Source organism: Syngnathoides biaculeatus, chromosome 20 (genome assembly GCF_019802595.1).
Source record: "Syngnathoides biaculeatus isolate LvHL_M chromosome 20, ASM1980259v1, whole genome shotgun sequence".
Taxonomy (NCBI): domain Eukaryota; kingdom Metazoa; phylum Chordata; class Actinopteri; order Syngnathiformes; family Syngnathidae; genus Syngnathoides; species Syngnathoides biaculeatus.
The window spans coordinates 14,389,985-14,414,142 of record NC_084659.1 but is presented as its reverse complement, the minus strand read 5'-3'; the positions used below and the strand labels follow the sequence as shown (position 1 = coordinate 14,414,142).

Genomic DNA, 24,158 nt, shown 5'->3' with positions numbered 1-24,158 from the left:
ACCTTTATCCGCTGGAGTGCCCCTCGCGGACGTTAGAAAAAAAAAAATGCACAAATTAGCGGCATCACCGGATAAACTGCAGGGTTGAAAGCGTGTGGAAAAATGATGGTACTTTGATAATGACGTGCACAAGTTAATTGTACCTTCTGCCATTCAATTGTTTGTTGAATTGGACAGTTTCTGTGGCAAACCGGTTGCGAATGATTGAGGGTTCCAAGCTGTTTGAACACCGGGCTTTGAAAATCAAAAAGTTGCACCCACATTGTAGGACAAGCATTAAATAAAATATCTTCCAGGGATATGAGAAAAGAGTACCAACGAGAGAGAAAGAGCCCGGCAGCTCCCGCCCACGACCACAGTATCAATAGCCCACACTGGAAGATCTTCCCCGCGGGCAGCTTGTAGGTGGAGGCAGTTGGAGATTCAGCATGTACAGTAAATTGGTGTGAAAGTATGAAAGTGTGAGGGAGAGTTCTCCCCCTTATCTTTTGAACACACAATGACGGTATGCTTACCTGGATGCCGTCCAGCAATTTGCTCATGCACCAGAAGCTGTCAGCCTCGATATTCCTCAAAGCCTCTTCCTGGAGACTGGACACGTCAAAGTTTTCCACTTCTTCCTCTGGAGGAGGGAAATGAGGGAAGAGTGTGAACAGAGTTACAAATTAGGAGAAGGGAGGGGGATGGGGTTGGGGTCGGGGTGAGGGGTTTGATAGGATACTCTTAGGTAGAAAGCAATTCAAGGTTTACTTTCTCGGCACGGGGAACCGTAATAAGCCCACCACTCAGAGAAAGCCTTGCCAAGAAAGGACAGTATTAACGGGGAGAGTGAAAGAAGGAAAAGACAGCCTGATAATAGAAAAGGGGATTATAAAGGAAGAAAGAGAAAGAAAAGATTCAGGGAGCTTGAGATCCACCCCTGCTCATTCACACTTGTTGAAGAGGTTTGCCTGAATGTTGTTTTCAAAGTGTATGTAAAAAACAAAAAAAGGAACACGGGGAAGAAAATATTCTAGTCACTCTATTCCAGTGGGTGACTACATCGGTGGGTGGCATCACATGTCATTAACGGCACTAGTGTGTGACGGCCAGAGTGGGGCTTTGACAGAATTCTGACAAGCCCCTGACAACCAGTGGAAAGCAGATGAGACAAGACTGATTAACCATGATCGAGGGAGAGAGAGGATGAGAACACAGGATGGGGGCCAGACAGGAAAAGAGGAAAATAAATAAAAGTTCAGCTACACGTTGTCATTTTTTGGAAAAATGTCCATGTTTTGCAAGACTCGTACCACGCGTATGTCGGGTGTGGGGGGGGGTTTGGCAGCTCTGCTTGGTATCCTTGGCAACCTGAGTAGAATGCAGTTAGGGTTGTAATGGCCATGCTCAGTCTGACAGAATGACAGAAAGGGAGCTGGCAGCAGGCCGCGGCTACAAAGCTACTCACAGTTGTCAAGTGCGTGCGCATGTGTACACTTTTGTCTCTTTAACTCGACGCCTCAATTCTACAGGCGATGAAATAACGCAATCCATCGACGTTTCAGTTGACCCCAAATAACCTAAAAGTCCTGACACTTTGCTGGGCTTACGTCTTACGGTGGCAGCTGAGCTCCAAAATGTGGACCTTGACGGGAGCAGATTAGGAGGGATGTGCTCCCAAGAGTCCAGCGGTTGCCCTGGAATTGGGTGGAGCTGATCACAACAGCAGCAAGGGCAAATGAGAGGAAAGGAGACGAGGGTTGAAGCCATGAACTGGGACTGACTGCTGGGGGGACCGTGTGGCAACAGTGATCGCTGGCGGAAAAACGAAAAAACGGAAAAAATGAAAGTTAAAAAAAAAAAAAAAAAAAAAATTCGAACCTGATGTCATTAGTTAAATTCACAGCAAGGCACTTCAAGCGCTTGATGAGGTTCAAAGGAAAGCTTTGTTGCTCTCGCGTTTGAGGATTTAACAAAAGTAGCTGACTTGTCACGATGCACTTGATCCACCCGTAAAGTGGGAGCATTGGTGGAAGTTCGATAATCGAACGAGCGACACATTTGCCAATGCACGAAAAGGAAAAAAGTAGAAGCAAGAGTCGGCCTCTACCAAAAGGGAAAAATCCCAATATGCACTTGATTTCATAACATTATTTAAAGGTCCACTGTCATGAAATGCATGATTTTTAGTATGTTATAAATGAAAAAAAAAAAGGCGGCCGGTACGGACCCATCCGTTTTTTCACCACAAAACATGATTTTGACGTATACGGCTTTTTGTAACTCCCGCCATGAAAATCCTCTTGAGGGATTTGTTTTCGAGAAGAAGCAGGAAGTGACGCAAGGCATCACACTTGAGCTTTAAGTAAGATGTTGGTGAGTTTTTCCTTAGCCTAAATACCACAAGACCTCAACATCTTTCGGTTCTACTCTTGCTACCATATTACAATGCCATGCAATTCTCTTTGAGGGTGAGTTTGGATCTTTGCTTTTATACAAAGGAACACCTGACAACATTTTGTGTCTGCATTGTGAACCGAACTGCTGTATGAAAGCTTTACAAATGGGAAGCTGGGGAATTTGAGGACACGCTACCTTGAGGGGGAGTCGCAGGGAGCTTTTTTTCTTTGTGAGGTCTGCCTCCAAATTCAATGGTTGCAAAATATTATTTTAATCGACCACTACCACTAACTGAAGCTAATGCCTTGCTAACAGTCATAATTATGGGAACTATTTCACCTATTCAAGTGTCTCTTTCGACTCAACTTAACTCAGTAAATCCCTACAAGGCCACCAAAGATCTGGTGGAGAAAAAAGTAGCAATTGGTATCCAGGAAGTATGTCGAAGTCATGTATCTTTACTATTTAGAGATTTTTGTATCTATGTCTGTGATGACCAAAGATGAGCCTGGGCTTTTAGTTGAAGTTTGAGAAAGCCACTATTGCGGGTAAGTTTTTACATTTGGATTTCCGTGGCTATTGAAAAGATGATACAAAAAAGTGACAGAGGGTTTGAAGATGAACTTAACATTTTGGGCATCAGTGTTTACTTTTTACTAAAGGTTTAACAGACAGAATTGGGGGGTGGGGGGGGTGGTGTTCCTCTATTCGCAGGTGTTGCTCTAATGAAAAATCACCAAGTGAAAACAAAACAGCGACAATTGAGTGTGTCTTGTGACAACATTCTTACTCCACTGCTCAAATTACTACTCAAGTTACTTGTGTGCCATTTGTAACTGAAATATCAGGTAAGGCCAGTAGTTAACCAAGGACCTCTGATAACAGCCTCTAAAGTTGTGTGTTTTGTTAAGAGACTGTTGGATGTGAAAACCATACAAAACAGGTTAAGAAGGGTTAACGTGGTCTTAACCCTGGTCAGACCTTCGCTGACAATCGCATCTTTCCGTGGTTTCATAATGATTAATTTCTTACCCAACTCTTTGACATTATCTCATCCCTCCAAGCTGTTACACTCCTCTTCTACTCGCTCTCTCAACTGGCACCAGATCCAGTTTCCCTCCAAGCTCCAGGGCTTAGCTCCTGTTTGTCCTGGCGCAGGGGGGGTAACATGTCCAGAGAGACCAACTGCTTGGTTGCAGCCAGCTGTGAGTACTTGGCATAGCCTGACACACGCAGCCGGGTCGCACCTCAGGAGACAGTACCGGAACCGGCACGCACACTCACAACCAGCGTCGCCATCTGCCCTCTACGACTTCGGGCCACAAGGTAATGTGATGTCAAATGATAAAAGACCTAATTTAGCCTGATGTAATCATAAAGTGAATGTACAAGAGGGAAAAAAAATCCTGTTTGACAATCTCCTGCTAGTTCAAATTAATCACAAGCAAAGCCACATTGCAAATATTCACAGAGCACCACCATTACAATCCATACGATTAAAGCAAGTGGTGTAGTCATTACTAATGAGGGGTGACTCGGGATTAATTTAATTACCGTCATTTCCGCCCTACAGGGCGCACCTGGTTATAAGCCTCACCCAGTACATTTGTAAAGGAAATACCATTTGGCACATATATACGCTGCAGCTGTGTAAAAGCCGCAAGTGCCCACATTGAAACACGAGATATTTACAAGGAAAGATGGTACACAGAGAGTTTAACGCTAGAGCCTCCGCGCTAACGCTGCGCTAACAGGGCCAGTTAAAAAAAAAAAAAAAAACAGTAAAAATCACAGAGACATGGCAGTAATATGCTAGCGCAGCGCGAAGAGGGCCTGACCAGTAAAAGTCACTTCCTCTGCACATATATTCCACCGGTCTCACTCTTACCTTTTCCGCTCAGGTGCCCCCTTGCAGCCATTAGAAAAAAATGCAAAAATTAGCCGCATCACCCCATAAACCGCAGGGTTGAAATCGCGGCTTATAGGCCGGAAATTACGGTAATTGAATGACTTTCTATTTGGGCCAAGATTCTTCACATTACGACTTCCTTGCCAGCTTCAAAATGCTTAAACTGAAGCCCTAACACTTAGGGGATGAGATATGTTGTTGTTGTTAAACATGCACACCTTCTGCGCTTCACACACAGGCTTGTGCGCAAGGCAGCAACAGCACAATTAGTGCCATAACACCACCGTTAATGAGAGACGAGCATTTTTTTTTCTTCCAGAGGTGGCATTCAAACTGTCTCATCATTAAGAGGCGAGTAAACCTGGCAAGACTGGGTGTTACCAACACGCTGACTAACACGCGTGACGCACGGAATCGCAGCAAGTCGTCATGGGATTAGGCTGACAATCATGAGAAGATCCAGAAATGGGGGGTGTGTGGGTGGGGATGTAACACAAGATAGCAAGACGAGGTGTGTTTGAAGAGTCTTCCTAAACTTGAGCGGATAATCTCTACTCGTGAGAAATAAGCCGATTAATTTTATGCACAGAGCAGCATTTAGTATTAAAAAAAAAAAAACAACTGCCTGTCAATTGACCTTTTCCTAAGACAGGCACTGGAAAATAGACTGACCTATCACAGCACACTACGTAAAAGCTCATCATGGTGATACAACATGCTTCTGGCACCTGTATAGGTTTCTTCGTTCTTTGTTTGTGTTTCCAAATATCTAAACTAATCCAGTTAGATGTAGGCTAGGTGCTCAACTGAATCCCTCAAAAATTAACAGACGTCTGTTCAGCGGTATATATTTCAACATCATCCCCAAAATAATGGTATGCTGCTGTTAACTCGTTAATCAAAAAGCACGAACATGATCTCGCTAAAAGAGGCGGTATACAATATATCCTGTTGATTTATAATGACCTTTTTTTGCAGTTTCTTTAATCCATCCATTTTCTTTGCCGCTTATCCTCACGAGAGTCGGGGGGGGGAGTGCTGGAGCCCATCCAAGCTGTCAACGGCAAAGAGGTGGAGTACACCCTGAACTGGTTGGGAGCCAATCGCAAGGTACATGGAGACAAACAGCTGCACTCACAATCACACCTAGGGGCAATTTAGAGTGTCCAATTGATGTTGCACGTTTTTGGAATGTGGGAGGATACCAGAGTGCCAGGAGGAAACCCACGCAGGTACGGGGAGAACATGCAAACTCCACACAGGTGAGTCCGGGATTGAACCCGGGACCTCGGAACTGTGAGAGGCCAACACTTTACCAGCTGACCCACCATGCCGCCAGTTTCTTTAATGATTTTAATAAATAGAAACATTACCAGCTTTACAAAAAACGTGTTGCACCTTACTGTTTTTGTCCTGCATGAACCAGCTTCCATTTTTTTTTGTATTATTTTTCAGTTAGACATGGATGTTACCCCCGCAAAAAAATTTGATACAAGTTCACCAGCGAGTGCAGACATTGGAAGGTTTCCGAAGACGTGACAGCGTAGCAATCAAAACTAAGGGCGGACGGATCTTAGCTTTATGTCAGTTCATGCTATCATTTGGTACTTCTTGCAAGTGACAAGCTTATCCACACCCCATTCCAAGTGTCAAGCCTTTCTAAGAATAAACCAACCTTAAGGCCACAAACTTACGCCATTTCACATTTTCTGCGTGATAATACCTCATGTCCGTGTACCAAACAGCAGGCGCTAGCACTTTGGCAAGCTAATGTAAGCCCTTGACAAGAAATGGAATACAGACATGAATACCGTATCTGTCTATGCGCAGGCAATAATGACCCACTTACCCTGGGGTGAGATTGTTTCTTGGGAGGAGACGCTCAAAATGTTTAATGTTGAGTAAGGCTACCGCGTCATGTTAATTGACTCGCCCAAATATCTCCAGTCTTGCTACGCTCGCTCCCATACAGTGTCATATTGGCCGGCGGCACAACATGCACAATTCCAATTGATTCCGAATGTCATCTAAATCCTGTCGGCATTGGAATGTCAAGAAAGAAATGGGGCGGGGGGCTGTGCATTACTGCAAATCATATTCCAAAAGTAACAGAAAATGCAGTGGTGTTAAACGGTTGATTATAGTTCATCGTTATTCAGATTATTCTCATTATTATTATTGTTATTATTGTCATTACTATGGTAGTAGCAGTGATTACAGATTTTGGACAATTGGGAGTTGATAATTGTTAGCTGGAATTTTTTAAATTACATTTGAATGACTGAAAAATAATTGTTAGCTGGAATTTTTTAAATTACATTTGAATGACTGAAAAATAAAAAGTGCAAGCAAAAAAAAAAGCTATAGATATTTTCAAAATATGTACCTTGTCGGTTTTCATCAATTAACATAACATACATTTTGTAAAGTGAGTGGACCAAAATTTATATTAAAATTGATCGTCAACATACCCTGTATTGTTTTTGGAGTTTACCATAGAAAAAGAGAAAGCAATTACCGTAATTTCTGGCCTATAAGCCACGACTTTTTTCACACACTTTCAAACCAGCGGCTTATGTGGTGATGCGGCTGATTTGTAAATATTTTTTCTAACAACCACAAGGGGGCACTCGAGCGGAAAAATTAAGTGTGACACTGGTGGAATAGATGTGCAGAGGAAGTGATTTTTACCAGTATGTTGTTTTTTTTTTTTTTAACTGGCTGTGTTAGCGCTACGCTAACCTGTTTCTGCTGTGTTACTGCCCCGTCTAAGTGATTTTAGCCAGTATGTTTTTCTTTTAACTGACCCTATTAGCGCCGCGCCAGCGCGTTGCTGCTGTTACTGGCACATCTCGGTGATTTAGGTATGGTTTTTTTTTTTTTGTTTGTTTGTTTTTTAAACAGGCCCTGGCTTTAACACAGGAGCGACTCATGTATGTACCAAATGGTATTTCCTTTACAAATGTACTGGGTGAGGCTTATAATCAGGTGCGCTCTGAAGGCCAGAAAATTACAGTAATCTAGCTTTATAGGGAAGTTACTTTTTTTATTTTTTGGTTCTGACAAAAACACTGTAGTTAATCTCTTTGATGTTCATTCCATCTCAAGCATTGCAACTATGGGTTCATAATACGCCGGACACATTTGGGAGCTGACAAGAGTTTCTTCGCATCCTGCTAGCGAAGTCCATTAAGTCATTACCACGTGTAATCTGCAGGTTTAGCTGGGAATAAAACACATTAGGGGAACAGTAGTACCCAGACATTAAATAGAGCAGCAGACGCATTTGAGAATACAAAAAGTGAAGCTGGAGGGCGATGAAATGCCTCAGCACAGTTGGACTTAATTTGTCTGATGACTCGCTGCAGTTGTGTATTTTTTTGCACTATCATTGTTCATTTATTCAAACGCATCTCTATAAAAATCATCCTTGGTGAAAGGCGTTTATACCCGTACATATTACAATTCATGACGCAACCGACCAGACTGCGATGATTGTGTCGGTTGCCTCCAATTGCATCAGGTCAAGCGCAAGACGTCCAAATATAAAAACACATTTTTCAGTCCCAATCAAGTGGCAGTGACAGGGGGGGGAACAAGAGCGACGTGGAGAGATCTGAAGCTTCTCGGCGAGTTTCAATATAAGGCTTTTTATAGTCAAGTAATTAACTTAATCTAAAAATATGCAATACCCCATATGATTATTCGCAGCAGATACATCACTCTTTGACAGAACTATTTCTACGCACAATTTCTGAGCTCTATTGCTTTTCATCAGGACGAATAAGATAATATCTGCTCCGATTGCGGGTTGGGACAACGTCTCTTGATTTCCAGATTTATTGATTCTGTTGTGAAGCCCGGACTTCACTTGCCATGTGATATAACTCAAATTCCACTTTTGTCCGGCTCTTGAAAAATACAATCCAGTTCCGCAACCGCGCATTAACCCCAGCCCATTACCAAAAGGAGGTGTAAATGGAACGAGACAGAAATACCATCAACAATGTGAATAGCATAAAGCGATATGAAAAGGCAGACATTGCAGCAATTGATGGGTGAAGACAGAGACTTGAGGGTCAAAACCGAACGGCCGATTCAATTTCGGCTGGTCCCAGTCCTATTACTTAACTCTAGAAAGAGGCTGATTGCGTTCTAAAGCAGACGGAACATTGCAGCAAGCGAAAGCTCGGGTTGTGGGAGTAATACAAATGGGGAGTGGAGACTCTGGGAGAAGACAATGCTTTTCCAGAGTCAATAATCTCGCCCGATCATTAAAGATGGAGCAATTAGAGGAAATAAAAGTAGATCAGGAACAAGGCCGACATGGCAACATGTAGCCAGTTACAACCATAAGACCTGGGGGCAAAAAACAAGTACCCAAACCATGGGCTAAAACAGATCGTAGGTTTTCTTTTGGCTTGTCCCGTTAGGGGTCGCCACAACGTGTCATCTCAGATGAAACGCTCATATTAGTTTGGCACAGTTTTTAACGCCGGATGCCCTTCCTGACGCAACCCCTCAGGGGGAGCGGAGACCCCGGTGAGATACGAACTCACGACCGCTGGTTTACCAAACCAATGCTCTAACCACTGAGCTATGTGGCCATCCATGGGGCTAAAACAGATCAACGTATGGTAAATAAAAGGAGGGATGAGAAGGACCTAGAAGGATGATTTCGAGCGAGAAACCATCAACATCCCTTTTCTAAAGGTGCTCATTCTCAATTTCTTTCCAGAAGGGTATTTTAAAAACCGGGTGGCTATGAAATTAATGTACAATCTCCAAAGTCGACCGCTCAGTTTTAGCACTGTCATCAAAATAAGTTCCAATTCGGTGAGATGCAGAGATTTTAAATTTGGGGGCGAAGAGAGCACTCAATGTACTTTTTCCTCAGAAGCCCACATTCAACAAACATATCTGAAATGACCTCCTGGCATCTCTTTGTGATGAGTCAGTCGGGCAAACCTCGTGAGAGCCCGCTCAATTTTTCATTTGTTTGGCATATACACAGGTTTGTGTATTTATAGTATTACTCAGAATGACTACTGGTTGAAATAAAACAGTGTGATCTACCTTTCGTCCATCTCGGCCAGTGTTTGACAGCACGGGCGTCAGCTACAACAAGCCTTGAAAGCGTTGACCCAGTAGCCTTGGCAGCTGGTACTCACGGTCACTTTGGTTGGTTAAATCGAGCAATAAGTGAAGACATCTCTCTGTCCATTAAATTATGGAAAAAAATGGCTGAAATCCAATGGACTGCAGTGGCGTAATTGTGCAGGACTGGAGCCAATCATACTGAACATTTTTGTTTGGTCAATGAAAGCTTGAAGTGCAAGTGACAGGTCATTGTGTCTTTTACAGAGCGGCTATCTCGCAAGGTCACGCAAAGTATTATTACCTTGTCGCAATTCACTCCCGTCTTGTGTGTCATAACAGTGATGTAATGGTGCAACAACACACCGTAGAGTCTGGGCAGATATTTGGATTTCTCAAGATTACAGTAATTTATTCAAGGTGTGTGTTTCAAAAGGAGGGCAAAGGGGTGATAGTGATACATTCAACCCCGTTAACTATTCATATTCAGTCATCAGAACTGAATAGAGGAATAAATCCTCAATGGGCATTTGTTTGATGCTTCTGAATAATACGACTACTTTGTCAAACTAGACGGGAAATTCTGAAGACTATGTGATTTCAGGCTGACAAAAACAAAAAAAATGCACAATTTTGCCCCAGGCACACACAGCAGTTGTCATGCAGAACAAATTGAAGAGCTTTTTTTTTTTTTAAGTACCCATTCCACTTAATTTAGCAGAGATTAAAGGGTTTTGGAGTGTGGCTAGGGATCCGTAGAGGCTTACTGGTTTAAAACTGTTAAATTGAAGACATATTACCATTGGTTTCTCCTCCACGGACCAGTTCTAGCCGCCTCAGCTGCTCTCGCATCTTTCCTAGCCACCAGTCTAATACCCAAAGATCAGCAGACTTTCTTGATGGTTCTCCACCCCAGTCACAAGATGCACTCCTCCAAAAAGAATATTGATCACGGCACGAGGGAGACAAACAGCAAAGCGGACCACTTCCTGACCGCTGTGACAAGTGTTACCTCTAAGTGCCGAATGGCGACAGGCGAGAGCAGGCCACTCATCTTCCGGCTGATAGTTAGGACAGTGCGCCCGACGGCGTATGGGCACTTTCACAGTCACTCATTTTCTCAAAGATCTTTTTTTTCTTGCACTGTTGTTTATCACCCTGTCATTGCCAGAGATGTCACCTTTTCCCTCTATTTCCTCCCCTGTCATTGCGAGCAGCTTTCTTGCCTTCAGCTCTCCTCACTCTGCATCCGTGCTACACCGCAATGCAGATTACGATTTGGCGTCTCGATCAATTAAAGCCAGTCTGGGCTCGCCGCTTGTCCTGTTGTGGCCCATCTCGGCCTTAACTATTCAACTACTGTGTTCCCCTGATGGCGTGAGCGGTAGAATAGACAAAAGCCAACGAAACGGGTGGCAAATTAGATATGAGGAGGGTTGACACGCAAAATCAATTTCCTCTTTGATAACAGAGATAGCAGCTAAATTGCTTCACAGACCAGGTGGATAATCGTGAATGTGCCATGTGGCCTTTGACGGGACTATTTTTACTGCAATTCAGAACGACATAACATGACTAATCATATATTAAAATGCGAGTTATGTAAAAGTTTTGTATGTAGGCCTTTGACCGTGTCACATTAAAGCCAAATAACTTAGCTGTTCATGACGTACCATTTGTTTTCTATCTGGGGCCTATAGAATATGGACAATTTCAGTACAATCACAACACAATCACAGGGCACATAGAGGCAAATCACACGAAGGGGCAATTTAGAGTGTCCAATTAATGTTGCATGTTTTTGGGATGTGGGAGGAAACTGGAGTGCCCAGAGAAACCCCACACAGGCACGGGGAGAACATACAAACTCCACAGAGGCGGGTCCAGCATTGAACCCAGGCGAACGCTTTACCAGCTGATCCACAGTGCCGCCTATTTGAACATATGCTTTTCAAAATTTAAGGTAGACGTGAGAGGTGCAACAATGAGAAAACTACAATATTGTTTTAGGCGACTAACACCCGACCTAACTTGCTATTTCTCATCATTCGTTAAGATGTGCTAAGATAGTTTGTTATAGTCATTGTTGTGTTTAGAAGTAACTATAATGTTTGAGGAATCTATTATGTTAATAGTAGAGCGCTAGATACACAAATACCATCATTTCCAGCCTACAAGCCACGACTTTTTCCCCACACGCTTTCCACCCTGCGGTTTATGCGGTGATGCATTTTTTCTAACGGCCGCAGGGGGGCACTCGAGGGGAAAAGGTAAGAGTGAGACTGGTGGAATATATGTACCAAGGAAGTGACTTTTACCAACCCTGTTAGCGCTGCACTCGCGTTAACGCTGTGCTCGCGTGTTGCTGCTGTGTTACTGGCCTGTCTCAGTGATACTTACCGGTAAGTTTTATTTTAACCGGCCCTGTTAGTGTTAGCGACAGTAGCGCTAACGTCGTGCTAGCGTTAAACTCTTTCTGTGTACTATCTTAAATATCTCATGTTTGAATGTGGGTTTCAATGCGGGCACTTGCGGCTTTTACACAGCTGCGGCGTATGTATGTACCAAATGGTATTTCCTTTACAAATACAGATGAGGCTTATAACCAGGTGCGCTCTGTAGGCTGGAAATTACGGTAAATATGAAAAAAAACAAGTGTCATTTACTGGTATGAATGGTGGAGATTGATGAAGACGATAATACTTGTGCTTATCTATATTGTATTTGTAATCGTTTACAGACACAGATACAAATATCCTCAATTCTGCACCACTACCACTTTTCCCCCCCCAGACAGAATATTCTTGCCATACATTTCACTGAAATGTAGGCCCATCCCCCTCCTCCACAGCTTTTTGACGGGAGCACGGCTGGCTTGGCTGGGGCCGAGCGATGGGGCGCTCAGCATATAAAAAAAAATAATATTTATTGTATATGTGGCATCTCGGTTGGACTATACACCAACAACTTTTGTCATCAAGGCTTTTACTGAGTTCTCAACTTCTTCCTCTTATGTTTAAGGTTGTACTGCAGTTGTGCTCTTATATTGCAGGGCAGAGACCAGAAGTTAAAGTGATATAAAAAAAAAAATGTGGGGGATTTAAAATAGACCTCCAGATCGCCAACCTTTTGCGTGCAAGTCAGCACTTAACATGGGGGCCCTAATGTGTCTGTGACAGTGGTTGGTGCATGTGAGGTTCTCCACAGGGAAATCCAATTTGGTGCTTCTATTTTAAATGGATTGGAACGCCTAAAAAGTATGAGGAAACAAATTGGAGCACATAAAGACGACTAAAAAATGTCCATTAAATATATAACATCACGGTCAAAAGCATACTCTTATCACGGAAGTTGAAAAGAGTACTCAGGGTTGCTGAACACTTTATGCAATGGGATCAATCTTTTTTTTTTTTTAGGGATGGTGGGGGCTTGTCAGCAGGGTATTCAATATCCTTTCGATGAAAAGGAAAAAAAAAAAAAAGATTTTGAAACTCCGCTGCATAGAGAGAACCATTTAAAATAATCACATCCACTGGAGAAATTCTACTTGGGGAAAAAAAGGCTATAGAAAAGGTTCTGAAGGGATGGGGGGGGGGCTGTTAAAAGGACAGTCTAGAGAGCCCCACAGTGTTCATTCCCTGTGACCTGCGGTGATGAAGCAACAAATGAACCCAGAGTCCTTCCAGCTAGGAAAGGTGAAAGGTGTTTCTATGAACCGTGAAAAACGATGACTGACGCATTGGTAAAAAGCCAAACCGAAGGCGAGAAGGAGCTACTCACCGATGTACTCGAAGACGTAGACCACAAAAAAGGGCGTGACCAGGTCGTTGATGCCTTGCACGTAGCCGCTGGCCGGGTGGCGGATGGCCCAAATGAAAAGGATCCGTTCAAATATCTAAACAAGAGACGCAGCGTCAACAATTGGCTCTTCATTCTCGCTGCGGGGTATCTTAAACTTAACAAGGCAACGAATATCAGTCAGTGTGAATTTGCGAGGCATGCAAGCGGGGCACTTGTGTGCAATAAGAACGTGAGGCATGCCAAGCTTGCAAAAAGTGGAATTAAATAGGAAGAACATTGTTATGCAGTGAGACAACAGTCCTGATTTCCAACTTGAGAGCTCAAAGAAGGAAAAAAAAACTATCTGCTAAACATCATTTTGAATTTTTTTAAAGACATTATTTTTGTTGATGTTCAGCCTTGGCCATCTCAGTTTTTTTTTTTTTTTTTTAATTTTGGCTCATGTTCCCTGTTTGAGGAGTCGAGCATATGCTGTCAGTTCAGGTGAATTAGAGTCAGCTGAAATCTGGGTTTGTTTTCCTCGCGCACAAATGGATTTTCACCAAAGTACACATACATCTACTCGCACCTTTCCCGCGTCGTACCCATCAAGCATTTTTTTTTTCTCTCTACAGGAGAGTATGTCATGTTGCTGTCACTTTCTAAATAACCCCATAGCTCATTGTGTTAGGGAAAATACAGACATGGTGAAATGCCTTTTTTTTTTGGGGGGGGGGGGGGTCTTATTTAAATAAGTCCAATCACTGTTAAAGCAGTCAGGGGTGATTGGAAGATGTGGCTCTCATCTGGTCTATCCCCTTACCTGCCTCCACACCTTTATCAAAGCCCATCCATCAAACAGAGAGGCGCTGGTGCCAGTGAAAGGAGGGGGAGGGGGGGTTAATGGCACTTTTCTTTTCATGCCGCCTCAATAGCTGACATGCAAATTTCACATTGGCTCCTACACAGAGAAGTGCATCAAGTGAAAAAGCATCATCCCCTGCCCCCGCAGATGTATTACCAGCAAATAAGCCAAACTATGTATGTAAAAGATATATAACAAGCACCTTATGGAAACTACTGTCGCTATTTTTTGTTTAAACCCGATTGAGCCTCAAGTTGTACAAGAGCATTTCCGAGATCACATTTTTCCACTTCTTCATAATATTGCAGCTGATATGTAATACCAAAAAAAAAAAAAAGACACCACCATGTAAACTGTGTAGTGGGGTCTAAAGACACAGGTTTATTTTTATTCTATGACGAGACTTGTCACACAAAACTCATCTAAAATAACCTTTCCTTGTACTTTCCTTGAAATGATCGGAAATGTAATGGACCTTTCCGACCTGTCAATCACTCGTACAATAATAGGCAGTCAGATTGCCGCATTGTCTTAACTCCTGGCTTGACACGCCCCTCTCGCCGTATTGTCCCACAAGCAATGCTGGTTGTTTGTAGCGTGCGCTTGGAAAAGTTAATGTTATGAAGAAAATGGTCTTCAGATGCGCTTGGGGAATGTGCAATTCTGATGAAAGATATCCTGCAAGGGGCCCAGTTGATTCATTTTCCAAAGTCTAAAACAGTTGACGAAGTGTTTACGATGGATTAAGGCTTGCGGAAGACCGCACGTACAACTAAATGTCGACAACATTAACCACACAAGGCTGTATTTTCAAAGGTAAGTGAGGGAGAAGTATCTTCTCTGAGTTTGATTGAATTATTATCAGTGCTTTATACATTCCAGGAGAAAATGTTTCACTTTGTTAGCGTATTACTGACCTGCTGAATGACGTGTGGAATGTTTTATGCCGAAGAGTCGAGTTAGGGATTCGTAAATGTGCCACGTCATGCAAGAGAAATGTCTATTTGCCCATTTGTATCACATTGGACTTTTAAGCACTGGGTTCCATTACAAGCCAAGTCAAATGAATACATCTGCTCACTTATAAAGACTACAATGATATTACTCGTGATTTTTCCAAGTAAAAAGTACTCACGCTGCTTTACATGCGCGCTACGATTCCAGTATTTTATCCTGTTGGATTTCAATATGAAGTTTGTGAGGCCTTCAAACTTTTTTGCATCGATCATTTCGCTGTAACTCTGACATTGCGTCCTGCTCCGTCCAAAATCTTAATTCCGTGTACATATCCTCGCGTGAAAAAGTTGAGACCTCTCCGTAGAACTCTCTTGGACAAGTCTGACGCATTTGGCAAAAAACATACCCCAATATTATCTGGAATACGTGATGGAGAATCGACTTCAAACATGTGTTGAATTGCCATTTTGTCAGCTTGTGGGACATGGTTAAGGGGGCGGAGCTTAAGATTGCCATTGGAAAGGTCCATTAATCTTCTGCAGCCACATACCGTGGTGGCAAAAGTAAATATAATGTAAACATCTTTCACTTCTGGTGTACGCACCTCAGCCGGCGGCATCAGTATAATACAGACACAGTGACACACAGCGTTTGACAATTTACGCAGTAAGCTGCATGAATATTTGTCGACAAGAGGGTGGGGGGGGTTTCAGAGTATAAAGGATATATGCCTTTGAGAAGTGTTCTTTTCCGTCTACGTGTTGCGCCATTGTTTGCTCAAATCTGTTGTTCAAAACACTACACCGATGGTCATTGTTAGCCCGTCTATGGCCGTATGTGGTTTTGTTTTTTGAATACACAATGTGTGATTCTTTTTGCTTTGTTTATATTGACAGGAAATTCCAACCAGTAGGTGCAATAGGCAGGTTGCAGGCTCTATGTAAAGAATTTTTCACAATCTCCCACATTGCTGCTTGTTGCCAAGTGAATCGAGCTCACTACCACCATACAAGGGCTCTTGTCTTATTTCGCTCGCATTATATTTTTTAGTTTGGTAATTGGATTATTCATGTCTACTGTAGTCAGTGTTTTTAAAAAGGTTGGAGAAACACTGACTGTTCTGAGCTCCTGTTTCAACTTCAGCGTCCCATTTTGGATAATAACACTAACTTGCATATTGCTCATATAGCTCACCAGGCCGAGTGGCAACGAGTTAGCACACTGCAACTGCTCACAGATGAATACACCTAACCCGAATGAATACTTATAAATCTGAGCTAGTCTATATTCTAAATGTTATACGAATATCAGGGTCCTGCGAATCTGTCAGACTGTTTGCAAACAAACCAAACACAAACACTTAGGTATCACTTATGAAATCCCTGCAGAACCGCTTCAATATCCCGCTCTGCCTGAAATGGAACAGACTGTTGACTGCCTAAATTTCACCGAGCCCCACGAGGGGAGGTGGGAGGGGTTTGTGTGCTGCAGAAAAGAAACAACTGAATGAAATGAAGCAGAGTTGATTTTCAGGTGGCACTGCAGCAACCATAACCATATAAAAAGGGCCCTTTGGAGTCTGTTGCATAGTGAAATATATGAGGGGGAGCACACGGGTGGGGTGGGGGGGGTCTAGAATATTTCAAATCAATGCTTGTGGCTTTCATTTTGCAAGCAAAAGGGAGCGCTCTGGCAAAGGGGAAAAGAATGTGAGGCATTATATAAGGGAGGCGGGGGGACATATATGATATAAATCATCACAGACTTCATTTATTTTTATGCATTGCAGCCTTGAGTTGTGTTCTTCAAAATAGAAGGACAAAAGGTACGTGCCATGTGACTGCGACTGCAAATGCGCTTTGACTTGTGTTTGTGTACAGATAAAAACTAATATTCCACCTCACTTGCTTTTTTTGGCGCACAGCCACATATGGTGCAATACACCCATGCATACGCTTTAATGAGAATTAGTGTGCGGTTGGCGGTGTGGTTATAGATTTGCGTGTACGTGCCTAATCATGCATGCTTCTAAGTCTGGTCCTGGCTTTCTCATTAGCCACAAGAATCGTTTTGATTCCACCCAAGGCCAATGGTTCTTAAGTTAAGTTTTGAACAATGCACAACCTGTTAAATTTAAGGACTTGAACATCTTTGACTACAAGTTTATGATTTACCATGAATGGTTATTGTTTAATTTCGGGGGTCTGATAACCCTGCTGCACCAAGACTCGCCTTGTGAAGTGGACAATTCAGCCTATTTTCCACTGCATGGTATCCATTAAGCTCGGAACAGATTAAATCAAACTTGAAGCTTGTTCGTTGGCAAAACCGGACACCAGTCCTGGTTACTTATTGGTCAAGCAGATTTATCATTCTTGCAATTTTGGAGGATGCCCACAACCCAATATAACCCAGTACTATAGAGCTTGCGCACGTGACGTCACCATTTTCATGGTGCCACATTACCGGTCAAAGAGAGCTGCTCACAGTGTGGAGGACATTAAACCGGAGCAGAATATTCACACTGCCCGAGACCTGTTGTGCTGTTGTTTTTCCACAACAGAGGAGATAGATATTCAAAGAGCTCATTCTATGGAATACCAGCTGAAAACCCCAGAAAATATCGATGGATTTCGGCAATTAAACATGATGCGCAACCAAAATACACACATGCCTGTGTAGAGATCGCTTCATTTCAGGGAGGAATTATTCTTGTCAATCTCAAATTACCAAGAAGTATTTATAATGCCAAGTTGGCTCATTTGAGAACAGTGCATATTAAAAAAAAAAAACTGTCTATTGGAGAGGTTTACGGAGGTTAAGTGTGGCCGCAATCGCGTCAGTGTACTTTTCATGAAGAGACTCAGTTTCTCCCCCCCCCCCCCCCCCCAATAGGTAATGAATGCGAGTTTTTGCAAGACCAGGTCATTTCTTTAAATATTGGTATTTGTATTGAAAACTATCTGAAAAGATCGATGGATTCCGGCAAAGGTTGACGTGTAGCCGAACGCACTTCCGCGTTCACAAGCCATCAACCCGTCACTATGTGGGATTTATTCCTGATTGAGAACAGATCCAGCAACGACGTATTTTTATAGGTCCAGACTTTTATACGCTTTCAAACTTTTCCGTGTAAATATCGACGACTTACTCACTAGAACCATATATAGATCCAGTTGTCCAAGACAAGCGGAAGCAAATTAACAGTCTTATCGGCGAAAAAATCGAGTTCGGCATGAAATACGGGTCCTCTATGTTGAGTTTACCTAATTTTTCCAATTACCTTAGTTTATTTTCACCTTCTAAATGTCTAACGTTATCGGACAAGCCTGGGCGTCGTGCTGTAAGACATACAGTGAAGAAAATCATAATGCGAGTTGTCCAAGACAAGCGGAAGCGAATAAACAGTCCAATTTCGGCATTAAATATGGGTCCTCTACGCCGAGTTTATCTCATTTTTCCACATACAATCATTTATTATCACCTTCTAAATGTTTAACGGCATCGGACAAAACCCTGGGCATTGTGCTTTAAGACATATTTCCGTGTCGTGTCCAACCGACTTAGCATTGAAAAATGCTTTGCTAGACCAGCAATATGGCCAATCGCGTGACTTCGGTGACGTACGTGCACGAGCTCTATACTCCACAGTCTGTATTTTTGCACTTGTCGCCCTCTGTCTCCTCATGAATAAAATGTCAAAAACCTTTTTGTCATTCATTGCCCCCTTTTTGTTTGCATGCCTCCCTCTTGCAGATTCATTTAAAGTGCCGCGGTTATTTTAGTTTCCAGCAGAATTATACTCCACAGGGTCCTGGAGTCTGTTGTCTGGCTGCCCTCAGTCCTCCCGTGAATAAAATAGTAAAAACCTTGTGATCATCCATTGTAGTTCGTTGGCATATGTTGTCGTTCCTGACGTGTGAAACGTTGCAGTGGTGTTTTGGAATGGAAAAACGATTGCACCGAACCAATGCGAGACATGACTACATTTTATGCTTATTTGCTAAATGAAGAGGGCAAAAAGAACCCCCGCTAGGTGAGATGATGTGGGTGCAGGGCGTAAGAGTCGGGGGAAGGGGGTGATCTCACCTCTTGGACAGAAGCTTGTTGAAAGAGAGGAATAAGAGGATTAGTTCTCGGTATGTCAATGTGAATCTGCAGAGAGAGAAAGGGAGAAAAAAAAGGACAAACTCTGAAGCAACGGGCAGGTTAGCACAGATCAGACAGCGGACGCTGCGACAGTTAGTGTGACTGGGCGTCCTCAATTGGAGGCGCACTGATTTCAAAGTGTACCGCAGCAGGTGAACAACACGGCAGGCGGACAGAATTGTCAGAAGGGAGCCAAAAAAAAAATCTTAAAAAGGATGCAGGTCAGCGGCTGGAGCCAAGCCCGTAGGGACAGTTCACATCATTCTTGATTTTTCTTATTTGAGAGATTGTGTGGCTTGTTACAGACGACTGCAGATAGGGAGGGGAGTCCTCACGATCCTCTACGCCCTTACCTCTGTCACCTTTGGCTGGAGCACCAAAGACTCGGGACTCATCCTAGGAATGTCTATTTGGATCTGACATGAAAGAGAGAGTTTTACATGTAAACATGCACTCATACATTCAGACTCCTCTCCGTCATTCCCACACATAATGCCCAAAAGAAATCATATTTGTGCGGGGGGGGACGGCATCACTGACAATGCTTGTGTGCTTCGACATCTGTCAGTGCAATCACTCTGCGCACCTTCCAGTGGAGTTCGGTTTATGGCGTGGGTGCGTGGTCCCAAATGCCTCATCAAATCAAACGAAAAAAACGATCCATCAGTGTTGCAAAAAAAATAAAAAATAAAATAATTGCTGGGATTTAATTGCCTCCTGTGCATTTACAACCTTTGGCAGGAGGAAGCTTCAAACTCAAAGCACGGCGCTATGAAAAAAATATTTAGATCATTTAAACCTTTTACATATATAATCCACGTGTATTAAAAAGCTTAGAGCCTTTGAAATACAACACTCTGATAAAGTACAATAAAAAAAAAAAAACAGAAATGCCCAAAATGGCTACGACCATTGTTGTTGACACACAAAATCAGTGTGTCACAGCGAGCAAAAACACAAACAAAATAAATAGAGACAGATTGACAGATACAAATTAAATGAGATTCCAACGACACGAACAGAAAGGCACTGTAAAACAAAAAGGTGACTGTACAATATACACATGCGTAAATCCAATACAGTAACACAACAGCCATGTGCTGTCAAATTACGTGCCAGAAACTAACACGTATTCACAGAAAAACACAGAGACGTGCTGTGGAAGTTTGGCAAAAACAAAGAAAAAAGACGCTTCAAGACGCAATCCAAGTCATCACCACAACAAGCCTAGGAGGGATTTGGGCATACTTGGATGAAATAAGACAAGATTTCCCGATCAGTAGCCGACTCTGATATTTGTTATCAGTCCGAAATTAAACTGGAAGATGAACAAAGAGGAAGTCGGCGCTTTCGAAGCCAAGAGCTGCGCTCGTTATTGTCAAAATAACTGGGTGAGTTGGATTACATTGCCTCAGTTAGAATGAGGCGAAACAGGGAAGAATCTTTCTTTTTGTCAAATGACTGGTTTCACTTCTCCTGCCAACACACTCAAAAATGCTCACGCACACATACACACGCACACACATTGAGCAATACAATAAAGAGAATCGTGCTCTTCTTGTAAATTAGAACTCTTTTGTTTCTCTCAAGGAGTCAATTAAAGTGTGGGGTTGAGACAACATAAAACAAAGCACAAGGAGGGCAATTCTTTGTCGTGTTCTGAGTGCGGGAGATGTAAATATACACACGTGTATACCTGTCTGTATGTGTCCTGGTGGTGCTCGTCGTTGCGGGAGTCGTAGTACTGCTGGATGAAGCCAAAGTACTCCTGTCTCTTTCTCTGAAGGACATTCTCTCGCCTCTCAGCATTAGCAGGCAGGTAACCCTGAGAAAAGTCCAATATCATCACAGGCTGCTCGACCACAGATTTGACAAAATACTAATGAATCTTGAGGCAAGAATATTACCGTAATTCCCGGCATACAGAGCGCACCTGGTTACAAGTCTCACCGAGTACCGTATTTTCCGCACTATATGGCACAAACAAGAGCCTTTAATTTTCCCAAAAACCAAAAGTGCGCCTTATATATGGATCAATATTGAACCGCAACAGGTCTCGCAACTACGGTAAGCAGCCAACGAATGCATTTTCCCCTGGAGAAGAAGTAGCACGCGTTGCATACTGGGATATATGACTGCGTGAAGTGTGCCATTTCATTTTCATTTGTGCACTTGTGTAAGGACCCAAAATGACTCTGATATTACTACAACCATAACGTAACGCCAACCTCTATTCTATGAGTCTTATAATGCGGTGCGCCTTATGTATGAAAAAAGTCTTGAAAGAGCCCATTTACTGAGGGTGCGCCTTATAATCCGGTGCACCTTATAATGCGGAAAATATGGGACATTTGTAAAGGAAATAAAATTTGGTACATACAGCTGTGTAAAAGCTGCAAGTGCCCACATTGAAACACAAGATATTTACAAAGAAAGATGGTTCTGAAATAGTTTAACGCTAGTGCACTAACAAAGCCGGTAAAAATAAAACTTACCGGTAAATATTACAGAGACACGACAGTAACAGAGCAGCAACACGCTAACGCTAGTGCAGCGCTAACAGGGCCGGTAAAAATTACTTCCTCAGCACATATATTCCACCGGTCTCATTCTTACCTTTTCCGCTGGACTGCCCCCTTGGAGCCGTTAGAAAAAATGCACAAATTAGCAGCAGGTTGTGAAAAAAGTCGCGGCTTATCGGCCGGAAATTACGGTACTCAAGCCGCTTTTCAGCCTGACTGTGGCTTCACAGTGGGTAAAAATGACTTACATTTGTATTTACCTTCATAACAGTGCCGAAACAATAATAAGCAGTAAACGGTTAGAGACTATACTGACAAACATCAGCATAGCACGCACACACAAGCAGCATCCTCAAAGGACTCATTAATTTGGTCTTTTTAGTTCCTGAAACTAGCAATTGTTTTATCTTATGTTTTGTTCTCTCTTTCGTATGCTTGCATGTCAGTCTAATGACGAATAAAAAAAATCTTTGTCTGATTTCAAACCCTGACCTCGGTTAAACTGTCACTAAAGAGATGATCTCCTCTCTGAAGAATTCCTTCCCCTGCAGTGAGCGGTGTGCAATCAAAACCGGAGATGTGACGAACTACAACGCAAATGTTACTTGTCCCGAGTAGTCCACTTTTATGCAGTCGAGAGACGGCAAACTCGGGACCCAGTGCCCTCTGGAAAAGTGATGTTCTAAATTATTGAATTTAAAGCTTTAGAACAGAAGAGCTCAAGCATAACCCTGTGTCCACATCTATAAACAACGAGAGTGGCGTGTTAACAAGTAAATCAGAAATTAGACGGGGGGAATATGAAGACCATCTTCCCATTTATAGGAGTACATTTAGCCAATTATGGCCTCCAAATGGACTGTTAATATCATCTATTATGCTCTTAAATACTTTGACGGATGGGAGGACTTCTCCACCCAACAAATTATGTCATCATGCACTCTTCAGCCGGGTATGTCTGCTTTTGAATTTTTGATACCGAGCTTGCTGCACACCACTTCAGAGTCAGTATTTATTTATCTTATTTTGCAGTTAGCATACAACGCGGACACCAAGTTTTATCGACCTTACTGCAGTTAAACGGTCACATTTCCATCCATGAGGAAAAAAAAGTGACATGGTTGGTTGCCAAATAAAAGCTCACCTGTCACCTAAAACCCAATGGCTGCCAGATAAATACCAGGGAGCGGAGGGAAAGGGCGGCGAAGCAGGGGGTTGGGGTTACAGGGCGGGGGGGCCGCGAGCCAGTGTGTTAAAGGTTAATGGACAGCTTAGCAGAGGTCAGTGACACCGCGGCCGCTTTACGGCTTGTTATGACGGAGGACACAGAGGCGTCCAAGCACACAACGAGTAGAAGTCGTCACGTTTATGGATGAACTGCTGCTTTTCAAATCATCAAATATTTCTCACGGTAAAGTGCATTTCTCGGAGAAATGGTTTGCCGCCGGAACTTAAGTGGGTAAATTTGGATTCATTTGTGGTCGACTGGTTAAAAGGGGCGGGTGAAGTGTAAATGCGTGGATGGCATCAAAAGCCAAAAAAAAAAAAAAAAATTAAAACGTCTTCATTCTCATCCTCTGAACGCATCGCCTTTCTGAACCTTCCTCCCCTCTAATGGCTTTTCAACTCGAAAAGCACAGTAAGGACAGGGACGGGAATCCATTCAGGGACTTCAAATGAAACAGCCCCTTTTTAGCTAAGCCTTTGGCCATCTAAATAATTTTTGACTGAGGCGTGGAAAAATCCCACTGAGGGATAAGATACACGTTGAGCAAAAACTTTACTTCTCTTGACCTGGAGGTCCCAATATCCATTTTGTTAAACCTAGCTTTTGCATTAAAAAATAATAAATCTGCCTCCTCCTCCCTTCTTAAAATCTTAAAATGTGGCTTAATCGTACTATGTCAAATATTTTGTTCGTGATATTGAAGCGCTCACCTGGTGTCGGGGACCTTGGATTGAGCAATTTCTTTCGAATGTTTTTTACGCGGCGTGACCTTAAGCAGGTACTTAACTTCCTTTTAACACACATTTTCTGATAAATAACCCAAGTGCAGCACCGCACATTAAAAAGTTACATCGTAATTCAAAGCCTTCATAATAAATGTCATATTTGCCATAGTATTCACCTTTATTGTAATTTCCGGCCAACAAGCCATGATTTTTTTCCACACGCTTTCATCTCTGCCGCCAATGCGGTGATGTGCATTTTTTCTAACGGCCGCAAGGGGGACTCGAGCGGAACAGGTAAGAGTGAGACCGGTAGAATGTGTGTGCCGAGGAAGTGACTTTTACGTTTGTTTGTTTTTTTAACCGGCCATGTTAGCGCCGTGCTAGCGTGTTGCTGCCGTGCCTCAGTGATTTTTACCGGTATTTTTTTTTAACCGGCCATGTTAGCGACGCACTACCATGTTGCTGCTGTGTTACTACCACGTCTCAATGATTTAGGTATCTTTTTTTTAACCGGCCCTGTGAGTGCTGTGCTACTGTGTTGTGGCTG

At 42.8% G+C, this 24,158-nt stretch overlaps 1 protein-coding gene across 3 annotated transcripts in view; it reads right to left on the bottom strand.

Annotated features, from left to right (window-relative positions):
* The window catches only part of tbc1d22a (TBC1 domain family, member 22a), a 96,537-nt gene that overhangs the window by 44,371 nt on the left and 28,008 nt on the right, over positions 1 to 24,158 (bottom strand). For 2 of the 3 annotated variants that reach the window (XM_061806655.1, XM_061806653.1), the window contains 4 exons: positions 20,833 to 20,961; positions 19,077 to 19,142; positions 13,166 to 13,280; positions 516 to 622 (listed from right to left, as the gene is read on the bottom strand). In XM_061806655.1, coding sequence (XP_061662639.1) covers positions 516 to 622; positions 13,166 to 13,280; positions 19,077 to 19,142; positions 20,833 to 20,961 — 417 coding nt within the window. Of the gene's footprint in view, positions 1 to 515; positions 623 to 13,165; positions 13,281 to 19,076; positions 19,143 to 19,489; positions 19,553 to 20,832; positions 20,962 to 24,158 lie in introns of all 3 variants that reach the window. The other variant, XM_061806654.1, reaches the window with a different exon arrangement.